Raw genomic sequence first — 27,052 nt, 5'->3', positions numbered from 1 at the left:
AGAAATGGTGAGAAAAAATTATATGAATATTCTACTCCATTAATATTTTCGTTTCATAATAATCTCAATTACAAAATAAAATAAAATACTCGAAATCGTATAATATACAGGCAACTACAGAATTTATGAGCAAGATTATAATATAAATAAATATAACTAAAAATTAATAATGTATTTTGAATTCCAAATCTTGTTGGCAAAAGAAAAACAGACACCAGAAAAGTATTCTACAATGAAATACGAAACATATAATTATTTGAAAACCCAGAATAAATGTTGGCAAAATAGGTTGTGATCTAAATATAGTGTAGTTAGATAGTGTACAGGTAATGAAGATGAAATAAAGACTACTATGATAGGAGGGTTTTCCATACAACCGGGAATTTATTATTGAGAAAGCATAATTGTGACGTTTCATCTACTGGCTGTGAAAGGAGAGCATCTAATGATGACATAATCAAAAGCAGCAAATGAAATATTTACACTCCATGAGAATTGAAACATTTAAAGGGAGAGTTTACCTATAATGAGTATTGGAGGCAGAGGAATGGAAACCGGAGTTGTAATCGCTACAACTGCTTCCTTCTGCTTTAAATTTAAACGAGAATCAAGAGTTTCACTCCATTGCCTTCAACATAAAAAATATCAAATTAACACATACATAACCCATTTATAAGAGAAAGAAATTCTATGACTCTTTTCTATTAGCTACTCCACATCTGTAAGCTGTTTCAGCAATATACATATTTTTCCATAAATACGATAAAATTATATTGACTGTCACATATCTATATTAAACGCCTATCTTCAAGGTTTAATATAAGGTATAGACAGAGTAATCTAAATGAACTACATTGAAACCATAGAGGTCAGCTTAGATGAGAAAAAATTTCATCAATAAAATTCAAAACGTTTTGAATTGTTTTTATAATCTCATCTTACTTTTTGTGTAGTTGAGAAGTTGATATTGTGGTCTGATAAAATGTTTATCAGAGATTGACAATGGTGTAATAACCGAAACTGGTCTTTTAAGTATCAATAAATCTGTGGTTTTTGACAATTTCTTAGTATTTTTCATTCAATCTCATCTTACTTCAATTATTTATCAACACGATTAGAAAATTAACAGAAACATTCAAACATCAACACACATTTGCTATTCCAGATTATCCACAAAATTGTATTGATGATATATTAATTGTAAGATTAAACAGTCACAGAAAATAACTGTACAATATACAAGTATATTAGCATAAATTATATCTGAGTAAAATCTTGTAGGAACAGTCTCACTTATTTCAACAACCCTTGAATGTAGCTGTATTTTTGAGGATAAAAAGTATTGAGTTGAATGTCGATTTTCTAAATTAAAATCAGAACTAACGTTTTGATTGGAATATCTGGTATATTTTTTGAATTACCTTTGAGGCGTCCAAGGTATATTGGGCTCTAAATACGTTTCGGGAAAAATAACTCTGAAGTCGGCAATTTTATCAATGGCAAGATGCCATTCACAATAAGGTACCCTGTTCAGTTGGAATTGAACATCCATTGAAAATTCAGTGTCAGCCTGAAAATGAGAGAGACAAAGATGTAATTAGCAAACTAAGAAATGCGTTAAGTATTAAAAATATACAGTAAGTAAACAACGATGAAGGTGAGCTAAGCTTCCAAACTAATATTTGAGGAATTTGTTAGAAATGAATTAACGATTAGTGGTATACTCATTTTTTTCAAACCTATAATACTACTTGGAAGTTCAGTAATTATTGTCAACGTTCATTGTTCAACCACATATTATCATTATGATTATGACAAGCATGCCTAGGGCTTAGGTGGATGGCGCTCTGGGCAAATGTTCTACTGGCACCCCCCTTATTACTATAATGTAAAAGCAAATAATTTACATCACTTATATCTTATGAAGTGAATAACAAGAGATAACAAGATTACGTATTTCAAACACAAAACTGTAGATTTATTAACATTCTTCAAACGATTCAAAGCGGAAAATCCTCTCTCTGCAGAGCAGTTGGTGACTGCTCTGCTCAGAAAAATATTCTAACAGCTACTCCAAGATTTCAGAAAGTAAACTTCAATTCATGTTGTATAATTTATTCAAACACGTCATGGATTCCACCAAGTTTTTCCTGTTTTCCATAAATTTTGAAGTGCAGACATTCATTTTGAAATTAACTTTAATGTTCGCAGCTTGTGGTATAGCCTCTTTCTGTGATTATTTTTGAACAAGAGCAGAGAGTATGGTAGTTAAATCTTATCAGTTAAATTTTCAAAAGAGATATCAGCTTATAAATCTCATGTTTCTTACTATTTCCAGGCTATTCACTGAGATCAGAATTTTGTAGAATAGCTCATAGAAGTGGTGGTGTATGTATATTCACTAGCAATGCTAAACATACCCAAACTTATGAACTGGATTTTGTTAAGAGATTTTCTGTTGAGATGGATTTAGAGGTGACGGGACTAAGGTTAAAAATTGATGATCGATTTGAGGTAGCAGTGTTAGGTATCTATAGGTCACCAAATGGAGACTGGCAAAAATTTTGTGAGCTGCTCCTTACACTTTTGGAAATTACAACCGCTCGTTTCACAAATGTTATAGTAGTAGGAGATTTCAATACCGATTTTGCCAGGCAGGATAAAATGACAGAGGATATTAGAGATATTATTAATATGAATAATTTAGAAATTAAGGTCCACGAATATACAAGAGTAACTCGAACTTCACAGACAATTATTGATAATATCCTCACAAATATAGAAGGTTGTAATGTCAGGTTAGGTAGCTCAGATCTATCAGATCATAACTATCAAATTTTAGATGTTAAGTTGCAGGGCCAGAATCCAAGCAGGAAAAAAACTTTTGTGAAAGAAATTCAGCAATATGAGCTAGGAAATATAAATTGTTTGAAGCAGGAACTGCTTCAAGAAAATTGGAGTAGTGTTTATAACAGTTGTAACCTAAATTACAAATATAAGCAATTCATTGATACTCTAAGATTTCACATTAGTGTATGCTGTCCAATAAAAAAAGTCAAAGTAAAAAGTAAATTAAACAAAGTAGATGAATGGATAACTGAAGATATTCTTACTCAAAGAAATATTGTTAGGGAAGCTTATGAGGAATTTAAATTAGTGAGGGATGTTCCGAGTGAAGTCAAATACAATGTCTAAAGAAAAACTATGCAAAAGAAGTGAGGAAAGCTAAGTGTAAGAAAACAGCTGAAATATTAACAACTAGTACCAATTTTAACTCTGCTGTTTGGGAGGTAATTAATAGAAATAGGAGAGCAGCTCAAAAAGATACAGTTACTAATGTCCCTAGGATAATCGATGAACATGGAAATTATGTGGATGATAGTATAGACATTTGTAACTTTTTCAATAAGTATTATCAACAGGTTGCATATAATCTCCAAAAGTCACTGAACACTAATACTTATAATACAACTACATTAAATGCTGAGCCAATTGAAAAGGTATTTAAATTTCATCCATTATCAAGAGATGAGTTGTCAAGAATAATAAAAAATTTTAATAACAAAAAACAGTAGGATTGGATGGGGTCTCAAGCAAAATTTTAAAAGAATGTGAAAATGAATTACTGGACCCTTTATTGCATCTCCTTAATACTTCACTAGAGCAGGGTATTTTCCCTGATGATCTGAAACAAGGAAAAATTTTGCCAATTTTCAAGAGCGGTGATTCTGAAAGAGTTGAAAATTATAGACCCATTAGTATTCTAAATGTAATAAGTAAAATTTTTGAAAGAGTAGTTTTAAATAGGCTATTGATGCACCTGGAAGAAATTAATTTCATATGTGATGAACAGCACGGGTTCCAGAAAGGGAAATCTACTAAGACTGCAATAGTATCCCTTGTTGAAAGACTAATAGATATAATAGATTCAGGTGAGAAGGCAGCCGCAATATTTCTTGATTTATCCAAAGCTTTTGATTGTGTGAACCATAGAATATTATTGGAAATACTAAAAACTGTAGGTGTGAATGGTATAGAACTAAAATGGTTTGAATCATATCTCATAGGTAGAAACCAGTGTGTTGAGCTTACCAAGGTGGATGGGAATGAAATAGTAAAAATTAAATCTCAAAAACTGGAGGTCCAGGCTGGAGTACCTCAAGGCTCAATTCTGGGTCCCTTACTGTTTCTGTTGTATGTGAACCAATTACCAAAAGAGTTAAAAGATCACAGAGCTCTGTTGTTTGCTGATGACACATCGCTTATCTTTAACAATTATTTATTAGATAGTCTAGAAATAAATGCTTTTACTGGAGTAAAGTCAATTGTCTAATTCTTGAAGCAAAGGCAATTAACAATAATAGTAAGAAATGTCAATTCCTACAATTCAAAAGTAAATATAATTCAGTAGAGGATAGAGAAATAAATGTGTTTGTAGAGGAAAATGAATTAGACCAAGAAGAGAAAGTAGCATTCTTGGGAATCTTATTGGACAGGAAATTAACATGGCATCCTTACATTGAGAGGATATGTAATAAGATATCATCTGGGGTATTTGTCCTGCGGCAGCTTGCTAGGCTGAATGATAAAAAACTACTGTTAACTGCTTACCATGGACTTATACTATCTCATATTAGGTATGCTATTTTAGTATGGGGTAATTCATCTCAACAAAATATGGACAGGGTGTTTAAGATTCAAAAGAAGGCACTCAGATGTATAGAGAAAGTGAATAGGTTATAGGTTGTAGGCCTTTATTTAAAAAGCTTGGTCTATTAACTGTGCCATCTTTGTATGTATATGAAGTTGTAATGCATGTGAAAACGAGTGGTGTGATCCAGAATTCAGATGTTCATGAGTATAATACGCGAAACAGAGCAGATTATCATATAATGGGTCACAATAGTAGATTATTTGAACAAAAACCAGATTATATTGGTAGGAAATTTTATAACAAGCTACCTCAAATCTTGAAAAGTAATGATGATTCGAAGATTTTCAAAAAACAAATTAAAAAATATTTAGTTTATAGAGCTTTTTATAGTGTACAAGAATTCCTTTCAAACCTAAACTAGGTTGAACTACTTAGTGTTAGAATTATTATGTAATAACATGACTTGTCTTATACTCCATGACTGGAGTCTTTAGGACGTAATCTTAAAAAAAAAATTACATTTTACATTTCCAGTAGCCTGTATTATATTTACATGTTCTTTGTATTTTTGAAAATCTTGTGTCAGATATTTTTAGTGGGTATCTTGATTCTCTAAATTATTTTCATCATCAGTTATCTGCCCCCTCAAAAATTTGGCGCCCTGGGCAAATGCCCAGTCTGCCCATTTATAGCCCGGGGCCTTATGACAATTAATTTATAGCAAGGATATTATTTCTGAATTCAACAATTTAGAAACAAAGGCTACATATTTTTTCATAAGTTTTTACAAGATTTAAATGCTACTGTTCTCCTCTGTTCCTTCTTCAAGTCTCATAAAGATTCAGATCTTCTAACTTTCAAACCGATTGGTATTCGGTTTAGAAACAAAGAATACATAATCGTTTTTACAAGATTTTAAATTCTACTATTCTCCTTCTGTTCCTTCTTCAAGTCTCATAAAGATTCAGATCTTCAAACTTTCAATCCGATTGGAGCTATGAACTTCACGAAAATTGCTAAACCTCTGTTATTCATTTTTTCAACAAGTTATAATGAAATTTGCCGTTTTCACACTCACCTATTGCACTAACTCCGTAAACAAAGCCATAGTGCATTCGTGTGACGTCAGCACAGGTAGGGCTCCTACACCAATAAAAACTCTAGCTGACATAGATCAGCTGAAATCAACAAATTGTTATAGGTGTACCCTACCTGTGCTGACGTCACCAGAATGCACTATGTTTACGGAGGTAGTGCCTATTGTCGGTGGACACTTATCATTACGACCCAGAATGTCTTACGATTGTCTAATTCTCATCAATGGCTGATTCTCAGCCAATCAGAGGACATTCTGGGTGTCAAGACGATTTAAATGTCGGCCGACAATCGGTAAGTGTAAAAACGGCCATTAGAAATAAATTTATAATATTTTTATATTCGAAAGAGATTTCATTATAATAGTTTTGGGCCAAGCCTGTTGTTCTAACCCATTCACAGTTATACGATATGTAATTTTAATCACAAATAAATAAATAAATTACTTCTAAAATCAACTCACTTTCAAATCGAGGGAAGAAACCGTGGCGGCTGACAGTCTCAGATAGACTACATTTTTCCCTTTATCTTCAATGAGAGCTTCGTAGACCACTTTCCTGGGTTTCTTTCCGTCTTCACCAACTTCAGTCACTTTTTCTTCTATAAAATATAAAAATCACACGTCAAAAACAGAGCTAATAATAATTCATCATCCTCTTCTCTATTATACCAAGATAATTAGAGCCTGGATAGCTTTTGCATTGATAATACCAAATCTATTCAAAAACCATCTATTATAGGCTACTAAAATATGATCTTTCGTCGCAAATTTGTAGATTTTTTAGCAAATAAAAAATGGAGCACTGAAATAGGATAACAAATTAACTATATAATTCGTTATAAAAGAAACAGGGTTGTGTGGCAGAGATGACCTAGAGTCCTAACTCCGCCCTTAATAAAGGTAATTATCTAATTCATTCAATTGGTTCAACTAAGATGGTAAAGTGATAAGATAGTACACTAACCTAGTGTACTAGGTTAGTACTTAATAATTCAAAATCACCCAGGCTCTTTTTAATTAATCAGTCATTATAATACTGAAATGAATAATATAATTGATTTTATAATATAAATTGTTTCTAATCCAGTGAGATTTAGTTATTGATTGTCTATTATGATATTTATTTTTTATTACGATTTGTTTGTTTTTTGAAGTGTAAAATGTTATTTTAATAAGTGATACTAGCTTAACCTACATTTCGATTTGGACTGAAGTATAAATTTGAGGAGGGACAGTTTTGGGCATAAGCCTGTTATGCCTTCTCACATAGGTGTAATAATTATTGTACACGACTAAATGAATAAATAAATAAATAAATAGACATATTCAAAAGAATGTCTTCCTTGTCAATTATCTTGTCTATTATCCTATGATAGTAGGAAAGAAAAATGTTGGTGCCGGTTGCACAACAGCCGGTTAAATCTTGACCGTGATTAATTCCACGAGAACCAATCAGAGAAGCCATCTTTTCAAAAAGGCCTTCTCTGATTGGTTCTCGTGAAATTAATCACGGTTAAACTTAGTCTTACCAGTCTCGTTTTTGGCAGGTGCTAACAAAACGGTGGTACAGTTATTCAGTATTAGTCGTCCAGCTGACGTATCCTCGGAAACGTTCTTGCCCAAGGTCATGAGCGCAAACAGTTCTCCGTTATGCGCGTACTTGGCAGTGCTGGCCGCCACACCACTTGGTGACAGCAGGTAGCAGTTGGCCAGCCTCAGGGGAGCCGTTAGGTTATACCTTGCCACCTGTCAAACACAATTTCCCATTAGAAACAAATTATTAATCCAGAAAGACTGAGTACAATTAGCAGTAAAATTGACAGAATCATTCCAAGATATGAGTGATTTTAGATAGAAAATTAAGATTACTTGAAATCACTTTTTTGACGCCCATTGAAGTCTCTCTTATACATTGCTACCTATCAAACACGATCTGTTCATTGGGAAAGATTTATTAGGCCTATTCTAGATATACTTAGTGAGTGAGTAGCCTAATCATAGAAGTAACTATTTCAAGATTTGATCAATCTTAGATAAAATATGGAGAATACTCTTGAAACCTTAGACCAGTTATAGAATAGACACGCCCCATTGTATATTCATACTGAAAGTCGATGAAACCAACATCTACTGCCATATCGCCCCATCGTGACGTCAGCATCGGATAGAAAACTTTTCTGTCTATTTCATCAGCGTGAGCGCAGCGAGAGTTTACTATTTTCATAAATAATAATTTACTTCCATCTGAAATAGACACAATCTGAAAGTTTTCTATCCGATGCTGACGTCACGATGGGACGATATGGCAGTAGATGTTGGCTTCAGAGGCTAGACTTCCCAGCGTGTCTATTCTATAACTGGTGTAAGCTTGAAACCACCCTTTAGACGTCTCTCATATACTTTGCCACCAATCAAACACAATTATTGTCCATTGGAAAAATTGTAACATTCCGTACAGACTGAGAAAGTATTCGTACAACTAACTGTGAAAGTAACAATGTATGTATATGTTAACCTGATGACTTTGTCAATAACATGAATTTGTTCACAGCAATAAAAACAATTTGAATTTGAATTATGTCACGTTCTAAGAAATTTTAGATAGGAAATAAAGAATAATGCAGCATATTAAAATTTATTATTCAATCATTGAATTATATGTTTCCTTGACGAATAAAATATGATTATTTACAACAAGTATGTACCGTAAATATTACATCACATATACCGGTTCAGCTATGAGTATGAATATAAAAGGCGGTGATATCAGAGAGTCGGCAACCGTTTTATTATCATCATCACTGCCATTATAACGTGGACCTCACAATAACGTACCATACAGTAGTTGTGTTGTGGTATTTATAATGAAAAACACAAATAGAAATTGGCAACCAATTTTATTATTATACAATCTATAATATAATAAATGAAAGAATATTGGCTTATACAGGAACGGGATAGGAAATTCACGAATGACGTATCATCAAGTCTGAACTACTGGACTGATTGACTTGAAATTTTGCATATTGATTCTTAATTTACCGAGGATGGTTATAGGCCTATTTTAAATTCTTCAAGATCTCATTAGGTCGAGTTTGACAAGTTTTTAATCAGACTCTTGCGGAGCACGGGTTACCTGCTAGTACTATTATATAAACAGAGCCTGGTTTCGTGGCTTCACCAGCCACACCTTCAGTTGCTTACAACTTAATACTTCTTTACAAGTTGTAAACAAAACATCTGAAAATGTGGCTGGAGAAGCCAGGAAATCAGGTTCTGTTTATATAGTATTATAATATATATAATAATATAAATGATTGCCAATTTCTATTTGTTTTTCATATACGAACCTGTTCATATCTGGCCATCTCTTCAACACACAACAGCTCATGCATGCGCGCGCGGTAGTTGTTTCGGGTGAGCCGCTTCTCAGAGACAGTGGACTGTGTGAGAGTGAAGGTGTCGGCCCTGGGAGGGGGATAGGTGGTCAGCAGCTCGTTCTCTCTCTCTGCATCGGACGATGTGACCGGCACCACGGGCGAGCTGAACGAGATCACCTCACAGTTCTCCTTGTCCCAACGCTCGGCGTTCGACAGTATCAAATCCTGTAACCAAACCACGTTATTATAAAGTACATCAGTGACAATTAAAATATAAAGTATGCCGTGGTGGGGACGACTATTATGTCGCATCCACACGTTGGCCAAATGAGTGAAAATGACGACCAGCGCCTGAGTGTGGATGGGTGGTTTGCCAGCGTTCGCCTTTTTCAAGATACAAGATTTTCTATTGCCAGAACAACTTTACATTGTATAAGCACGTCAAATAACTATTTTATTATAACACTTGAGAAATAAAAGAGAAATTATTATATAAAATAGCATACAATCATAGAAATCATATAATATATGAACATATTCAAACCATGTAAAACATGCTACTACAATAACTTTTTGTCTTAGTCTTAGTTAAAAACAAAACTACAATTGATATTAATAATTAATCAGTTATATAACTTATTTATTGAGTTTAGTGTAACCAAAAATTAAATGGTACATGTTGCATCATGAGCATTAATTATATTGAAGTCTGGAGGGGATACTCATCTACCGAATAGTACACCCTCTCTGTCAATTTATTTTTTTGAATTCATAGATCGGCAGCTCTCTAATTTCTAAAGAAAGATTGTTATAAATTTTGGCTTGTTGAAAAATATGGCTATCTCTTGTCTTAGAGAGTCTTATTTGAGGCAGTAATAGATCATTACCACGTCGGGTAGAGTAAGAATGATTAGCTCCCAGACGCGGAAAAGATTCTATATTCATTTTAACATGTAGCTAAGTATGAAGAATAAAGAGTGAAGGAATCGTTCGAGTTTTCAGGCTTCAGAAGTTTCTTTACAAGACTTTGTTTATTCATATATCAGGTTATTCAATACTCTCACTGCCTTTATTGCCAAATAAAAACTTTTGTTGACATAAGTTACCCCAGTGACGAATTCCATAGGAGATGATTAATGTTCCATAATCCATATTCCGATTTCTGTCGAGCGAAGGCCAACGAAGGCCAGCACTCAACCTTTGCATGCTGTTTCTTCTAATCTGCTGTTTTTTCTGTGTAATTGAGTTGTTATAAGTTTAATTGTTATAATTGTGTCACTTTTTCAATTGTTTATTTTAGATTTTATTGAGTTCATTTTAGTTGATATTTTCGATTTCTATCATGGATATATCGCTGGCTACCGCTAGCCTTGACGGGGCACTGAACACATTGCAGAGTAGATGGCATGACCAACGTGGCCAAGCTTACTAGAAAGGGCCAACCTGTAGACTAGGCATAAGGGTTAGAGAAAAGTTATTTAAAGATCAAGGTTGGAGAAGGGAAAATTCAAGGTCATTACACACCAGAGGAGACGTAATCGACGTATCTCCTAAGGGTCTGTTCACACTAAGCTACGCTGAAATATGTCTTAGGACAGCTGTCCTATCTCCCAATATTGAAAGGTACGCTACGCTGATGTAATCGGGACAGATTCGTGAATTGGATTCAACAATTTAACAAGATCTAACATTTTAAGTGTGAAGAGACCTTAATGTTAATCAATCTGTATATTTCCCAACAGCGTAGCGTAGATTCAATATTGGGAGTTGGGACGGCTATGTCTTCTGAGGACGTATTACTAGCTACGTCTTCTCAGGTGTGTGAAGGCCTTCAGGAGTTGAGTGTTTGTCTGGCAATATGCTAGTATTATTATGCACGTCAGATCATGCATGAACCGAAAAAAAAATTAATTTTCCTCCACCTACTGTCTAAAGTACTTACTTTACTCCCTGAAACATAATACTAAAGTGTCACTTTTTCGCTCTAGGTAGTAAAAAACAGAAAAACTCCCTAGGGAGTAAAAGTGACTCCATTTAAATAACATGGGAAGCATCTCTATTTAAAAAAACTTACATGGTAATAGGTTAGAAGGTCTAAGCTCAGATGAGAAAGCGTAATAGAGGTGTCTGTCATTGAGTCAACTGAATTCAATACCACAACCAGAAATTTGATCAACTCATGAAATATAATGTTTGTATGATATTATATTCTTAATATTAGTAGACGATAAAAATTTATACAATTTTTAAAATATTTTATTCTATTCAAAATACCAGTAACAAATATTAAATTTTTGATCTGCATTCTGCAATTCAAATCTGAACCGCGTGATCTGGAGTCAGCCATTTTTGGTAGCCCAGCTGATATGATTGTTACAACTTTGGCCGATAGATAGCGCAATCAGCAGTGCCTATCAGACGACCGGTTTTTAGGTTTTAGTTTTTAGGTTATGTTGTTAGGAAACTTTGTCACCAATACGTAAGTTATTAGAATGATTTAATTTGCAGTTTCTATAAAAAAATGTAGATGGAGGAAAAATGTTGTGTACATCACGAGCGAAAAATACTTTTCACTCTAGATATACAAATAACTATAAAAGTACCATAGAAACATGTTGTGCACGTTGGCACTACATCTTTATACGTAAATTATGATATACAGGCTGATATTTTAGTCCCGTTATCGGGTTTTTTAAAAATAAATTTGAATTTGAAAATTTAACCGGCTTTTGTGCAACCGGGCCATAAAGTGATAAAATTACCGACCTTCTTGATTTCCTTGATCTTGTCGGCGTCGGTGACCGGCACAACATCGACACAAAGATGGCGGACCAGCACCGGTTCGACGCCAAAGTCGAAGACGACCGACTGTCGGAATGTGCCGTAGATGTCGGTCGTGAACGTCACACGCACGCGCTGCTCGTACGCGCATCCCCCTCCAGCCCTCTCCTCCAGACCGGCGCCCTCCGTCCACTCCTGGTCGTTGACCGGCTCAGCGTTCACCAACGTCACGTTGGAGTCCGTTGCCACGCACACTATGTGTCTGCCAAAACAATAACACTATTCACTCATACGGTATTAAATTATTCAATTCAAAATTTATTTATTTTGCACATCAATACAAAAATTATGACAAAAAATAATTGTTTGTTTACATAATTTACCTTATGTATAATTACAGAAATAACTTCATTTGATAAATAAAATAACCATCAACTAAAAAATAATAGAAAAGTGCAAAAAAATGCGCACCCCTAGGCATAAGCCCGAGTGAGGTGTACTACGCAAAATGAATATTTTTTTAATGGTACTCAGAGGTTTAGCACCGCCCGCCCAAATTTACCAGAATTTTATCGGATTACAATGAAAAAGATATACCTACATGATATGTTACGGACTAACGAACTATTCAAACGAGTGACAAATGTGACACTAGAATAGTATATTTAAAATGGACAGTACAAAAAGACTTGAAGTATGTTATCCCACGCTTTTCAAGAATGTGTCACAGTCACTGAGTGTAAAAAGATTTACTTTCAAGCTTTATAGAAACAAAGAAAGCGGATGCAAATTTTTCAATTAAGGTGAAATTAAATTGTACAATCTTGGAGCATTGAAAGAGTAAGAATGTTGAAAAGCAGTCAAATTTTATTGAGGTACGTGAACTAGCAAACGCCTAAAATCATACCTAACATCCCTAATAGGGTTGTTACTTGTACTTCTTATGAAGTAAAGCTTCAATACTTCATATAAATAAAGATTTCTAATTGGCAGTACCTTGAGGCAAACAAACTATGATAATGATACAAACTATGTTTTTCGTTTCAACATTCATTTCTACAGGGCTACTTGATGTTTTTTTTCAAGAATAACTACGAGGATTTTTTTCAAACCTCAGATTGGCTATAAATAGAAGACGAATGTATATTGAATAATAATGGTAAGTTACTTATACTTATCATTATTCTTCAACATAATTGCCGTGAAGTTTGAGGCATTTATCACACTAGTGGCCCAGCCTACAAAAACCCTCTTCATAAAATGCTGCCGCCACATGACTTTAAGTGGGCTATAACGTTGTTTTGGAGCTCCTAGTTAGTTAAGAGGCTCTACCCTCAGAGACATGTCGTGAGTTTTGGGAAAAGATATAAGTTACTAGTAAGTTTAAGATATAAGTTACTGTCATATCTCTACAGAATCATCTGAACTAGTTACCCTAGCAACAAAATTAAATGTTATAACAAGTATCCATTTTCCAGTTAGTTTCCATTCACGATTCTAGTTTATATCAATTCTAATTTTTCAAATAAACCATTCGACCACATTCTATTTATTCATTCAATCATAAAAGTTATCAAGTCAAGTTTGTTTAGCGGGTAATTTTCCGACACAACATCATCACTCATAACGTTTCCTGCCTAAACTTTAATAATTGTCCGGTAGATTTATGCTGAACTATTGCGGTTTGTTTGCAAAAACTAATAACGCTCACTTGTCGCAAACTCAAGTGAGGAGGCCACGTTTGTTGGTCTATAACTCGACAACAATTGACGATCTGGCCGCACCGATCATTGAGCGTTTGGTGGGGTGACAAGGACTTGTCATAAGCATAATAGGGCATTATACTAGAATCAGCATGAAAACGACAACACTGTGCTCCTATTCCTGTACGTGTGTATGCTTTCGGCAACATTTCATGACCGTCGAATTTCACAACGGAGAATTCATCAAACCTACCTTAACACAAAGTGATTTCGGTGGGCATCCTGGAGTAGAGCAACGGCTCTCAACGGTGTGTTGGACAGGAGGGTGAAGTTCCACTCACTCTGGCTGACCTTGGACGAAACTGTTGTTACAAGATCCTCGCTGCAACTCTCTTCCACGTTGTCCACCCTCTCTCTCATCACACGGTCCGGGCTGGAAGACTGAACCCATCTGTAATGCACAACATAGTTCAATGAAATCTTTATCTAGAATATTCATATCAATATCAATCATATCAGAAAGCAATATCAAATCAATAAAATATATTACAGAAATAGTTCAATACTACCGAAAACTAATGTAAAAAACTAATTTTTTATTGGGATTCTAGAACATGAATAGTGCATTACAACAAATCACAATTCACACAATGAAAGTATACGTTCTAATTAACAGAGCTAATTAGAACTAGTAAAGTATATATACGTTTTAGCGGAACTATCATTTACTAAGGCCGTCCACTAAAGATATTGCAGGCATGTCAAGCACGCTTTTTCAATTTTTTGTGACTTGCAAAAAGCTACAAGTGGAAAACTGCTGTTTGAATTTGAAATTGTGTTTTGGGTCTACGATTCTTTGTTGTTTATTTTCAACTATTCAAGAACAAGGAGGAGATGGAGAAGGTGAAAGAGAAGGAGTAGGAGGAGGTGAAGAAGGAGCAGGAAGAAGAAGAAGAAGCGGCAGCAGAAGCAGAAGAAGAAGAAGAAGAAGAAGAAGAAGAAGAAGAAGAAGAAGAAGAAGAAGAAGAAGAAGCAGAAAAACAGGAGGAAGAGGAGAAGGAGGAAAAAGAGACGAAGAAGCAGCAAAAGCAAAAGAAATGGAAGAAGTAGGAGGATGAAGTCGAAGAAGCAGAAAAAGCCGGAGGAAGAGGAAGAGGAGGAGGGGAAAGAAACGAATAAGGGGGTGAACAAGGACTTGGAGGGGAGGGAGGTCAACAAGGAGAAGGAAAAATAGGAGGATAAGGAGGAAGAGGTGTAGGAGGAGATAATACCTTTCGAGCAGCTGTTCGGTGTAGGACTTTCCGTAGAGCTCCTTCTCGCAGGCACGCTGCAGTTTCATGCGTCGATACTGGAATCGTTCGCGCCACTCATTCAACTCATGTGCGCCGTGCGCCTCCACACACTGCTCGCCGTAGCGACACGTGCCGTTGTCGGCCCACGACTCGCACAGGCCGTACGTCTCACACGTGTAGCCACGTGGTGGCGGGCGCCACTTCCAGTCCCTCCCTTCGTCCGACATTATCACCTGCCACACAAAATCGTGTCATCATTTGTGTGAAAACTTGAATTTTTGTACTCAACAGTAGACTAAACAAAGTAAGTATCGTGTGTGAATTCGTATGGATTTTGTTGGTGGGTAGTCTCTTTTGGCATGATCCCACCTTGTCTGAATCAAACCGTCAATGGGGGACTTACAACTTGCTTACTTCTGCCGGGACCAACTTTTTAACGTGCCCATCCGATAACAAGGGAGTGGCCTGGTCAAAATATTTTGGTGATGAGCGGGTTTGAACCCGGGATCTCTAGGCGGCTACGCAAGCACTTTATACGGTAGAACACGGATCACTCCAACTAATAATACATTGAAAATCATATCAATTTTTATTTAATTTGATAACCCTTACTTTAAATAATTATTCATTTGAATTTTTTAAATGTTTATATACAGGTGTCCCACAAAAGTGTAAACGCCGAAGACGATTCTACAAGCGTAGCCGCAATTTTTTAAAAAAATGTACAGTAAAATTGTCTTATATCGACCTGTTTTCGAAATATAGATTTTTCTGCTACAACTTCTATAACTGGAAAAGTATCAGTCAAAAACCAATTCCAATTATATAGTTGGAGAGAGGAAAACATTTCCAATAAATTCATATAAATTGCTCCTTTGTTTGACGTTTTTGAACTTTTTATGAAAAAATATAAATTGCTCAAAGTTCAACGCCGAATTTCAAACAGTTTGAACGCTCATAAAAAGGAAAAAACGTCAAACAAAAAACTAATTAGCTTATAAAATATGAATCGTATTGGAAATTACGATTACCAACCTTACCTCTTACCAATCATATCTTTAGAAGTAGGTTTTGACTGTTTGTTTTCTACATATAGATGTTTTTAAACGTTTTCTACATATATATGTTTTTAAAAAATATCGAAAAATCTATATTACTGTTATTTTTGTCTATCTATGGTCTGCGGCTTTTACACCTTTCATGGGACACTCTGTATATAAAGAAATATAGTACCTGTAAAGAATTACTATAGTAATTAGGCTACGTGAAACTTTTCAGCATCCACCCTAATATTACAGAACGTAAGATGGTTCACATTCAAATTTTATATTGTAGAATAATTTTTGCATAAACAACTGAATATTATTTTACTTTCTTATGGATATTTTCATAGCACGTTAACCAATTTTATTCAGTTGTTACATAACAATAGATTTTTGTGCAACAGTTATTAACTACTTTCTCAATATAACAGCAGTGAAAAAAGTTGTAGTCTTTAAATTGAAGTTTTATAGCAATACTAGCAATACTATAGCAATACAATTTTAGCTCAATTATTAATCCAAAATTGAAAACGTAAATACCATAGATTCTGATGAAATTACTCATATTGAATAATCACAACTATTTATACATTGATTACGATAAATACTGTAGCACCAATTGTGTTATTCAATATAGACTAATTGTTTATTAATTGATAAAATTTATGTACTGCACCGTGAAAAAATAAATAATTAATTTAAAGGCAAACTCACACTGCAACAGACTGAGGAAAAGTCCCTCCCCAAGTGTTCGAATGTTGCAACTAACTCAGACGTCCGTCTGTATATTTCTTCTCACGCCTCCATGCAGACTTTAGTTTTCTTCTACGTATATTGTATGCAGTGTGCTTTCGCCTTTATATTTTTATTACGGTGGTCATTATCAGTATACTTCAATACTATCACATGCTAATTCACCATGATTTTGAAGCTGGCTTAAAAGCTGTTAAACCTTCGTTGTTAGCTCAAGAGCTGTTAAAGCAAGGCATACTACAGTGTTGATGAATATATGAGTGATGATTTGTCGGAAATGCGGTCTTGCTAAACATGCCTTATGTATGTTTGTTTCGTGTAGCATATGTTTTTAACGCCATCGATCCTATATTATGGGTAAATGATGCAGATTTAGGTATAAAGGTACATTTTTTTTAGCTCAAGATCTGTTAAGCTAGGTTTACACTATGTAGAAGAGCTACATATAGCTCTGCTACAATTTCAAAAAGTGACGGCTATATAGCAGTTTTAAGTCTATTTTCTCAGCTATATAGCAGAAAATGAGCTATCCAAAATTTTCGGTAAACATCAAAGAGAATCTGAGCTATATGTAGCTCTGCTTCATGTCAAATTTTGTTTATAGCAGAGCTAGATGTAACTGCTATGTCCTTGAAGGAAGGCTGCCGCAGCTACTTACTACTGTTTAGTGCCTGCTGGATTTACACCAGATATACTGTACTCATTTGTTGTCAGAATGCTATTAGGATACTGCGCATTGCAAGCATTTCTTTTTGATTTATATATTATTGTGCAATGATGGAGAGTGAGTTTGACTGGAATAGAGAAAAAATTATCCAATATTTTCTTTCTCTTCTCTGTGCTGAAAATATCACAGTAGCTCCGGCGAAAGCAGCGGCTGTTGCAAGAACTACCTTCTTCTTCAGCATCTGACTAGGAACTGAGCAGTGAATACTGGTTTATTCCAAACTATATGTAGCTCTGCTACAAGTAAATGGCATCAAATTTAATTATAGCAAAGCTAAATATAGCTCTGCTACATAAAATTAGAGTTAAATCTACTTATAGCAGAGCTACATCTAGCAGAGCAATATGTAGCTTAAATTTTATATAGGTAGCTCTGCTATAAAGCAGAGCTATATAGCTCTCCAACGACATAGTGTAAACGTAGCTTCAGACCCTCATTCTCAGCTAAAGTACTGTTGGACCTTTTTTCTTAGCGCAAGGGCTAATCTTGAATAATAACCCATTGAAGATTTTATAGAGTAATGAGAAGATATAATTAACTTACAGTTTGATGCGCCTCTGACTGGCAATGTGAGCGTAGTTCACTTCGATCCACGAACGTCAGACAACAGTAGGTGCACGAGTATCTACCATCTGCCGTCAACTTGTCATCATCTTCTAGCTTCATATTTTGAACTGTAAAAATATTACAAACAAACATAATTAATTAGTAAACAATCAATTTGGAGTAAACCAATCTGAAGAAAATCCCAATCGCTTAATACCAATAATAGGTATGCCTGTCAACTTTTTTTAAACAAGTCTCAAAGAACTGAAAAATTTTAAATAATTTTAAAATGTTATGCAATGTTCAAAAATTACAAGTAACACATCAATTAATGATGAATAATTTTCAATTTGTACTTGATCAATTGGTGTTTTTAGTACTTTTGCTATTTCATTCTAAGTTATTCTTGACATGAAAATCTATCCTACAAGTGTGGGTAATTGATAAAGAAGAATTTTTAAGATATACGGAATGAATAGTCTCAAAAGAAACGAGAGAAAGGAGACTAATAGAAAAGTGATAAAAGATATAGATGAGACAGCTACATAAATTTGATATCCCCAAAAAACTAAAAATTAAGTATGACGGGATCAAGATGCTACGTTAATAGATGGATATCACTGTTAACCCTTTTTGGTCAATACAGGAGTCAGACTGCAGTCTGGAGGGATTCTTTCAATAAAAAAGCAATAGAAGAATAGCAAGATGCTGGTTGTAGGTTGTAAATTCAAAGATGAATGTGTTGGCATTTATTGATGATGTGACAATATTGCAGTTTGCAGAAAGGACATAAACTCCCTTTGTGTTTGTTTTTGCTGATGATGTGTCAATTATTGCAGATTGAAGAAAATATAATCGACACAAAATCCCTTACCAAACTCACTTTACTATTAGGTTATTGGAAGCGACTACTAGAATCATGTCTCAGCTTTGTCTATCTATAGCAGTTTGCATAATAATGTAAATAAAAGTAAACTAAGTTTACCAGCATCTGCTTCACTCCTCGAAAAAGCAATGGGTCGCTTGGTTTTCAAATCAAATATTGATTTTCAAGTGTCAACAACAGAGAAAATAAGAGCTGAAGGCAGTAATGTATAAAGGTAGAATGGAACAGCTGAAATCAAACTACTGTACCTGATTACTATGTATAATATGTAGGCTACTGTGCATTACCTAGCAACCGAGATATGCAAGTTTAGTGTTGGTTTTTAGATCCGAACCTAATTAAACCTAACCTATAAGATATTTGAGAAAATTATCTCAGACATTTCAAATTGCAATAAAGATTTTTAAAAGTACACCATAGGAGGCTCTGATATGAATGAAAGCAATGCTTAATCTTTCTTGGAAGTTTGTAATGAAACTAGTGTTATTCAGAACTGAAAAATAATAGAATGTCAACATATTTTTAAAGAATTCAAGAGGTGGAAAGGTAATGTAATTAAGATGATAAGAAGTTATAATTTGTAGACCTAATGATAATAGACTAAACATTGGAGATTGGAGTTATCCATGGTCTAGTAGATAGAGGGCTTGCAAACCAGCTTAGAGATCCCAGGTTCAAACCTGCTCATAACCAAACGTTTTTGATCAGGTCACTCCCTTGCTATCGGATGGGCACGTTGAACTTTCGGTCCCGGCTCAATTATGCCAATCGTAATGCCCATTGATGACAAAATTATATATTTAGGCGAGGTGGGGTCCTTCCGCAAGGGACTCTCCACCAAAAATTATTTTACGAATTTACTTTTACTATCATTGATGAAATTATGAATGAATAATAATTTTGCATCACATAAACGCAATTCATTCATTCATTCATTTATTGTAATACATTCAAGGTTCGCATTAGCCTACTTATTAAGCATGTTGTCATAGTTAAACTATTACAATATGTAAAGGTAAACCTAATTATGATTTGAAGTATTAACTAACCTTGCTGTATATTTTGCTGTATGTAATTGCAATAATCATCCACTTGGGACGAATGTGACGTTGCTGGAGGAGGCAAGGCCATATTGAGTTGAGCGAAGTTATCAGGAACTTGCATTACACTGGAAATATGTTTTACTTGATCTTGTGATTCTATTTCACTGGCATCATCAATCAGTTCAACAGGATGTTTACGATTTCTTCTTGTTCTTTCATCTCCCATCAGAGAATCTAGTTTGTAATCGGATGAGAGGATTTCTTCGTCAATTCTCAAAGGCATTATATTTTTATGACTCTTTTGACCATTTGCCATTTGCAGAATTAGTCTTACTCTCTCTAACATACTAGCAGCTTCAGGATTGCTGTTAGTAACACCACCACTTGCTGCTATCCATTCTGAAGCTGCAGCCTCAGCTTCTGCAAATCTACGCAGAGTGAAAAGTGCGTGAACTAATCGCCTTCGAGCCCTAATTCCACAATTACTACCACCATCCAAACCATTTAGAAGTTTGATCACTCGTCTGCAATCAAGAACAACTGCTTCGTGCTTACCAAGTTCCAAAAAACATTCTGATCGACCCAGTAGGTAGCTGACAATCCTTTCTTTAGGTAAGGTTTTTGTCAATGGAAAGTTAAGAAGCTGATCAAATAATCCCAATGCGGCTATCCAATCTCGATGACGAAGAAGTTCCTGGGCTTGTATTTCAACTTCGTTCATGGCTTAGCTGATATAACAAATTAAAAAAATGATTTCTTTCTTCTAACCACAAAGTAATCAGATTCGTATTACACTAGAGGATAAGTAGACAATTGAAACATTCCACAATTAATATCCGTATTTAACACTGTAAACCGAGATCATACACTTCTAAAGAAACTACAGTATTTCTAAAATACTTAAAGGGAAAAAGAGAAATATACATTTTTAACTTCTAAAATTATAGTATACAACACTATTATCCTAAAGTGGCAGCCATTTTCTATATTGAATACTGCTAAAAGCTGAAAGAACTAAAATCAGTGATGCACATCATATTTATAGAAGTAAATTTTCAGGTAGAAAGAATAGAAATATCAATAAATCATCGATCAAGTTATTTATTCGAAATGAATCAGTAATCTTCAATACATTTTCGAAAATCATCAATAAAATATTATTATTCACATTAGAAATTATGGGCTTTTTCTAATTTGTTAGGTTGGTAATAAACTTAGCATATGTAAAAAAAGCGCCAGTTTTAAAAATTTCAAAACATATTGTAGATAGATTATGCTTGGATTTACTTTGTTTTATTTTACATTATAAATAAAATTACATTGAATATTGTCATTCATTAGTTTTTTAACCCATGTTTAACGCTAGTTTACCTTCTTTTCATATAGTATCTATGTGGGTGGAAGTTAAAAATAAACTTGTTATTTTTTCATCTCAAACAATATTCATGAAACTCTCTCCTCTACCTACTGATATTTATCATGGACCTACCTTATCTTTCATCTATTATTTTTTTAATACCATTGTTTTCTTTGAACTCTTCCAGGCTGTATTCATTTTGTAAACATTGATATGGAGTAAATAATATTATGCAAATGCATCATCTAAATGTAACTTTTTCTATGAAATTTCTATATACGGTATTAAGCCAATGAAAGACAACATTCTATTTAGTTTTCGGTATACTCAACACATAATAGATCACATAGATAATAGGTCACATCGGTGAATGGTTCGGAATCACGGTCGAGGGAGGGGATCTATGGAGTGCCGCAGGGATCGATTCTTGGTCCTCTGTTGTTCCTTGTATTCATCAACAACTTCAGTGTGCATGGAAGAGCCTTATTGTTTGCTGATGATACCACCCTGCTGGCCCAGGATGAGGACCCCCAAACTGATGTTGCCCAGTCTAATATTCTTGCAGAAGAGGCTTGCCAGTGGTTTAAATCAAACAAACTGTGTCGAAATAAGGGGAAAACACAGAACCTGTTGTGCACCTTAAGGCGTGGTCAGGCTCATGGTGAGGCGGAGGTCAAACTCTTGGGTTTTGTGATGGACCCCACTCTATCGTGGGATCGACATATTGGCATGCTGTGCAATCGTCTGGCCAGGGTGACGTTTTTGATGCGGAAGCTGAAGCAACATGTGCCTGCTAACTACTTTTACAGCCTACCATGGGCTGTTCCATAGTCATATAAGCTACGGAATAGTACTATGGGGCCATGCAGGTAGCTGTGAAAGGATTCTCCTTCATCGTGTCATCACGTCATCGCATTACCTGGAGCACTACCGGCCAATTTTCAAACGTCTGAAAATACTGAGTGTACCGTCAGTACATGTATAGCTCCCTACGGCTCCTAAGGAGTGAGATTCATGCCTACCAGGAGAGGGGCCAGCTGCACCACCACAATACCAGGAGACGGGGCAACATTGACCTGCCCTACTCCAGACTATCGAAAGCACACGAATGCTACACCTTACGGATGCTAAAAATTTTTAACAGACTGCCAATTTGTGTTCGTGAGCTGGAGTATGGGAAGTTTTGTAGGCTGGTACGTGAAAAACTTATCAACTTCCCTCTCTACTCATTGAGAGATTATGAGACCAGTGGACTTGTAGACCAGTTTGAGATTGTTTCATGAGTTACTATGGCAGTCCATCTACAGAGCCACACGAAACAACCTATCAGCGGCCATCTCTCGTTATTTGTGTTTTGATTGTTTTATATTTTAAAGAAGTCTGTCTGACGACTGCCGGTCATGGACTGAATATACTGAATAGAGTCGGTTACCCTTGTTGATATAGTGAGGTCCACACGTTATAATGGCAGTGGATAAAGATAGAAGAATAGCGATGCCGATTCTCTCCATTAATTAATTATATTTCTACATTGTCAAAAACTTAATTGGCATCGTTGTGGACCTAGAAAAGGATAGTACCACCGGCTTTGTCGAATGATAGACAAGGATAGCAAAACTAAAGTTGATCAAATACTGTCATTATAATGTGGACCTCACTGTAGAGACCATGCAGAGGGCACCCAAGTGCCCAGGGTGACTCAAGGCTGAAAACTTGTCTCAGCTAGCCCGGACCAGCACCGCTCATCCTACTCGCAATTTTTTCGAATATTTATTTAGGTAGGCCTACATATTTTCATACTCATTAGACAGTATAGCCTTTATTTATGAAATTCACTTATCGCAATAATATAGAGTGATCAGGCATCTTAATAAATTAGGCTACCGTACTTGTTTATCAAATGAAAGTGCTCTTTTCTTATTGAATCAGTACGGTACATTACTTATTCTCGCAAGAACAAAAATGTATACAGTAATACCTAACGGTTTTTGATGGGGCTCAATTACCACCTCTTCTCTTATATGGGAAAGAAAAGTTTCTTAATAAAAGAAAATAATATTCTCGTTTTTATAGCATTAGGTCTGGGTACCTTATTCTCCATCCATTACCCACACTTGTGGAATCGATGTTACAAATAAAAATCAAATAACAAAACAAAATGAATCTATTATTTTGAGTTTATAAGGACTTTATTACCTATTAAACATTTTCACTCAATATTTGTTCTGATAGAATCAAAGAATAATAAAACTAAATTTGAAAACCAAGCCTATTCTTCACTCTATGTATAGTTGGGGAGGTGATATTTCATAATAAATCAATTTCATAACTCTTCATATAATGATAAATTATTTTCTTTTAAATAAATTCTTAGAACATTTAGGGGAATAGGATACAAAGCGCGATATAAAGTGTGGTGCCGGTTTGTGAAGAGTTAAAAGTAGTAATAAAAGAATTAACATTATAATATTATGTAAGAAGAATAATATAAATATTCTGTAGTATTGATATAAGTCCTTCAAAAATCAGGCTACTGATTATATCAACAATAAACAGAAAACGTTCACGGAAGAGAAGAGAAATGAAAATGTTTATCGAATTTTGTTATCAGAGCGAGATTAGATAATTTGATAAGGGGAGTAAAGTTGGGTAGAGCAATCCTTTAAGGAAATAATTTGATTAGTTGATCAATTTATCTTATGTTTTGAAATGAAGAGAATTCTTTCTTACTTTTCACCAGGCCGAGCAGACGTAAGTCCAAAAAATATAACCGATATCGGGACTGATGATGAAGCCAATGACATGGATGTGTTGACAGCTTGTGCTCTGAAGGACATAGATCTTGTGAAATCATTAATTAATCGGTATGTAAATAATCCAGTTTTATTTAGCACATAAACATACTATACTGATAAAGGTTTCCCCAACTTTGATTGTTTGTAATTTAAAAATTATGGGTCTAACAAGAAGTTCTAAAATACAAAAAATATATAAGAACTCGTACAGAGCTAAATGAATTTCAGTTCATTCTATTCCTTACAGAAATCAATGGACACAAAAGACTTAGTTTTTGCTGGTTTTCAAATCTGATATGCATTTAGAAAATTTCTATTTAATCTCTTATTATTATAAGGCTCAAGGCTTGATAATTTAAAATTTAGGACTTTGTTTATTAATGAAATGAGCATCATCAGATGAGATAGTAAATTGAAACGTTTATTCAAATTATTGTAACTTGATTTGTGGTTTTTATTTAAAAAAATGAATATTAATATATACAATAGTAGCTGCAGCATACTCATAAAATTCTTCATTTCAATCCAATATAGGGTAGTCTGAATTTAAAAAATTGTCAGAGGAATAGCATATACACTTTTAAGTAGAAAAATGAATACATTTATTTTGACACTTGAAAACATTACAAGGTGATGTGTAGTGTTTAAAGTTAAGGCAATAAGAACCACCTCTTCCACTTAACCCACAAGAGAGATGTAGAGAGCAGACTCTAACATTGTTGTATTAGTTGTAAGAATTTCAAGACTTTTCAATGAAATTTATAAACTATTCCTCAACAAAATTATGAATTTGAATCTGTATTTTTATCAAGATGGGATAGAAATCATTACCTCGTATCATGATTATGGAAAATATTGTACACTGCATTTCAAGCATAATTAGCCCTATATTCCAGAGTCATATGACGCCTGCAGCCCCTAGACACAATAATTTTTCACGCCAACCCCTTTCACACCACCTTTTTTTCTTCTCCAACAGTCTTCCTCATCCTCCTCCTCCTCGTCTTCCTCCTGCTCCTCCTCCTCCTTTTCCTCTTCCTCCTTCTACTCCTCCACCCCCTCCTCTTGCTCTTCTTCCTCCTCCTCCTCCTCCTCCTCCTCCTCCTCCTCCTCCTCCTCCTCCACAACTCTTCGTTCAAAAACACCAACTACTTCAGTACAAACTGATTTGATATAAATAATTTGATTGTTTCGATGAGGAGAAGGAGAGATACCCAACATCAAAGTCTTAAGTTTGTATTTTATGATTTAATACCGTATTATTTAAGTGAATAAGATAGGGTAAAGAAAACCAAGTCAACTTTTGCAAACTATTAAAATATTAGGAAATAAACGGCTTTCAATTGAATACCTACTATTTTTCCATTTTTGTCCCACCTTTCAGTAAGTACGGCCCAGCTTATCAACTCAGTTATACCATAGAGAAACAATAGCATAAGTAGATGTCGCAACTTTTACTGTTATCTCAAGCCGATAGTTAATGTAATTCTTTCCCGTGAAGCTGTGTGACACTGGTAGTCTCTCATATTGTGCCGTTCATACACTCTCACCCCAAACAAAACAGTGAAATTCGACAATAATCAACAGTAATCGGCTTGAGATAAGAGTAAAAGTTGCAACATAAACGCCCTATACTATGGGATATCTACTTACGCTATTGTTTCTCTATGGTTATACCAAGGAAAAGATAGCAAAAACAGTAATAATAGATAGTAATCGACACTAATCAGCTAGAGTTAACAAAAAATCGGCTTGAAATTTGGAACATAAACAACTCATACCATGGAATATCTTCTTGTGCTATCTTTTCTCTATGGTTATACCTATTAACACAGTCATTATTAAGTGTTTGTTAACTTTTAGACGGAAAAATGTGTCACACAGTCATTATTAAGTGTTTGTTAACTTTTAGACGGAAAAATGTGTCAAGGAAGAACAAGCAGGGCTGGACACCTCTGATGTACGCCAGCTACTACGGCTCAATGCAAATTGCTGATCAGCTGATTTCAGCTGGAGCCGACAAATGCGCTCTCAACAACAATGGCCACAGCGCATTCAGCCTTGCTGCTATGCGCAATTATGTCAAAATAATGGAATTGGTGTTTGCGGTACGTTGAAGAACAATATTCATTCTGATTTTGCATTCCCAATCATTCTATGATTACCGTATGTATTCCTGGTCAACGATTGATTGAAATGGACTGGATAACAACATTCATTCTAATAACACAAGGAATAAAAAATCAAATCTAAGGAATGAGTACCTACTGCTCTTAAGGTGCGTACAGACTTTCGCTCTGCTCCGCAACCGAACGTCACTCCAGCAGAGCGATTGATGATCGACCGGCGAGTAACAGTGGTTCGACCGGGGAACGCGAGAAGATCTAACATCTTCCGTAACGTTCATGATGGGTGCGTGGGCGGAGCGACTGTGGTTCGATGGAGGAACGAGGGCGGTACGAGGGCAGAGCGTGCTCGGTGCGGGTTGGAAGAGCGTATATGTGTACGCAGCTTTACAAATCCAGCCATTTGAGTTTTAAGGCCTTTTCAATAAAGTTTTCTAATCATTCACCACCAGATATTCGAGGTCAACTCAGTGTGTCAACTCAGGGAATTTAAACAAAGAATTAAGAATTTTTTATATAAAAAATTGTTTTTATAGTGTAGCCTATAGTGAGGTCCACGTTATAATGGCAGTGGATAAAGATAGAAGAATAGCGATGCCGATTCTCTGCATTAATTAATTATATTTCTACATTCTCAAAAACATAATTGGCATCGTTGAAGACCTAGAAAAGGACAGTACCACCGGCTTTGTCGAATGATAGACAAGGATAGCAAAACCAAAGTTGATCAAATACTGTCATTATAAAGTGGACCTCACTATAGATGAATATTTAAATGCTAACATGGAGTCTACCTAGATTTTTAGATAATTGCTCATGATGTTTGATCTCTGAAATAGTTTGTAATATTGACGTGGCCAATACAAATTG

At 35.0% G+C, this 27,052-nt stretch overlaps 2 protein-coding genes across 2 annotated transcripts in view; one reads left to right on the top strand and one right to left on the bottom strand.

The window, feature by feature from the left end:
• LOC111046265 (probable helicase with zinc finger domain) overlaps positions 1–20,904 on the bottom strand; it is a 40,285-nt gene extending 19,381 nt beyond the window's left edge. Inside the window, exons 1-10 of the mRNA XM_022331777.2 lie at positions 19,911–20,904; positions 17,973–18,103; positions 14,886–15,139; positions 13,868–14,065; positions 11,897–12,173; positions 9,101–9,355; positions 7,280–7,496; positions 6,213–6,349; positions 1,422–1,570; positions 522–628 (exon numbers count right to left, since the gene is read on the bottom strand). Coding sequence (XP_022187469.2) covers positions 522–628; positions 1,422–1,570; positions 6,213–6,349; positions 7,280–7,496; positions 9,101–9,355; positions 11,897–12,173; positions 13,868–14,065; positions 14,886–15,139; positions 17,973–18,103; positions 19,911–20,625 — 2,440 coding nt within the window. The 5' untranslated portion in view covers positions 20,626–20,904. The remainder of the gene's footprint in view (positions 1–521; positions 629–1,421; positions 1,571–6,212; positions 6,350–7,279; positions 7,497–9,100; positions 9,356–11,896; positions 12,174–13,867; positions 14,066–14,885; positions 15,140–17,972; positions 18,104–19,910) is intronic.
• Positions 20,905–23,886: 2,982 nt separating this feature from the next.
• On the top strand, positions 23,887–26,334 carry LOC120351483 (ankyrin repeat and SAM domain-containing protein 3-like). Its single transcript, XM_039429039.1, has 2 exons — positions 23,887–24,125; positions 25,969–26,334. Exons 1-2 carry the CDS (start codon positions 23,971–23,973, stop codon positions 26,171–26,173), a joined length of 360 nt encoding a protein of 119 aa, XP_039284973.1. The 5' UTR covers positions 23,887–23,970; the 3' UTR covers positions 26,174–26,334.
• The last annotated feature ends 718 nt before the right edge of the window (positions 26,335–27,052 follow it).

The sequence above is a fragment of the Nilaparvata lugens genome, chromosome 5 (assembly GCF_014356525.2).
Source record: "Nilaparvata lugens isolate BPH chromosome 5, ASM1435652v1, whole genome shotgun sequence".
Taxonomy (NCBI): domain Eukaryota; kingdom Metazoa; phylum Arthropoda; class Insecta; order Hemiptera; family Delphacidae; genus Nilaparvata; species Nilaparvata lugens.
Note: the sequence above shows the minus strand (reverse complement) of the source record. Positions and strands in the feature narration are given on the sequence as shown.

Coding starts and splice junctions, on each gene's coding strand:
- LOC120351483 (XM_039429039.1), top strand. CDS start 23,971: ATGAAGAGAATTCTTTCTTACTTTTCACCAGGCCGAGCAGACGTAAGT. Junction 24,126..25,968: donor GTGAAATCATTAATTAATCG/GTATGTAAATAA, acceptor GTTAACTTTTAG/ACGGAAAAATGTGTCAAGGA.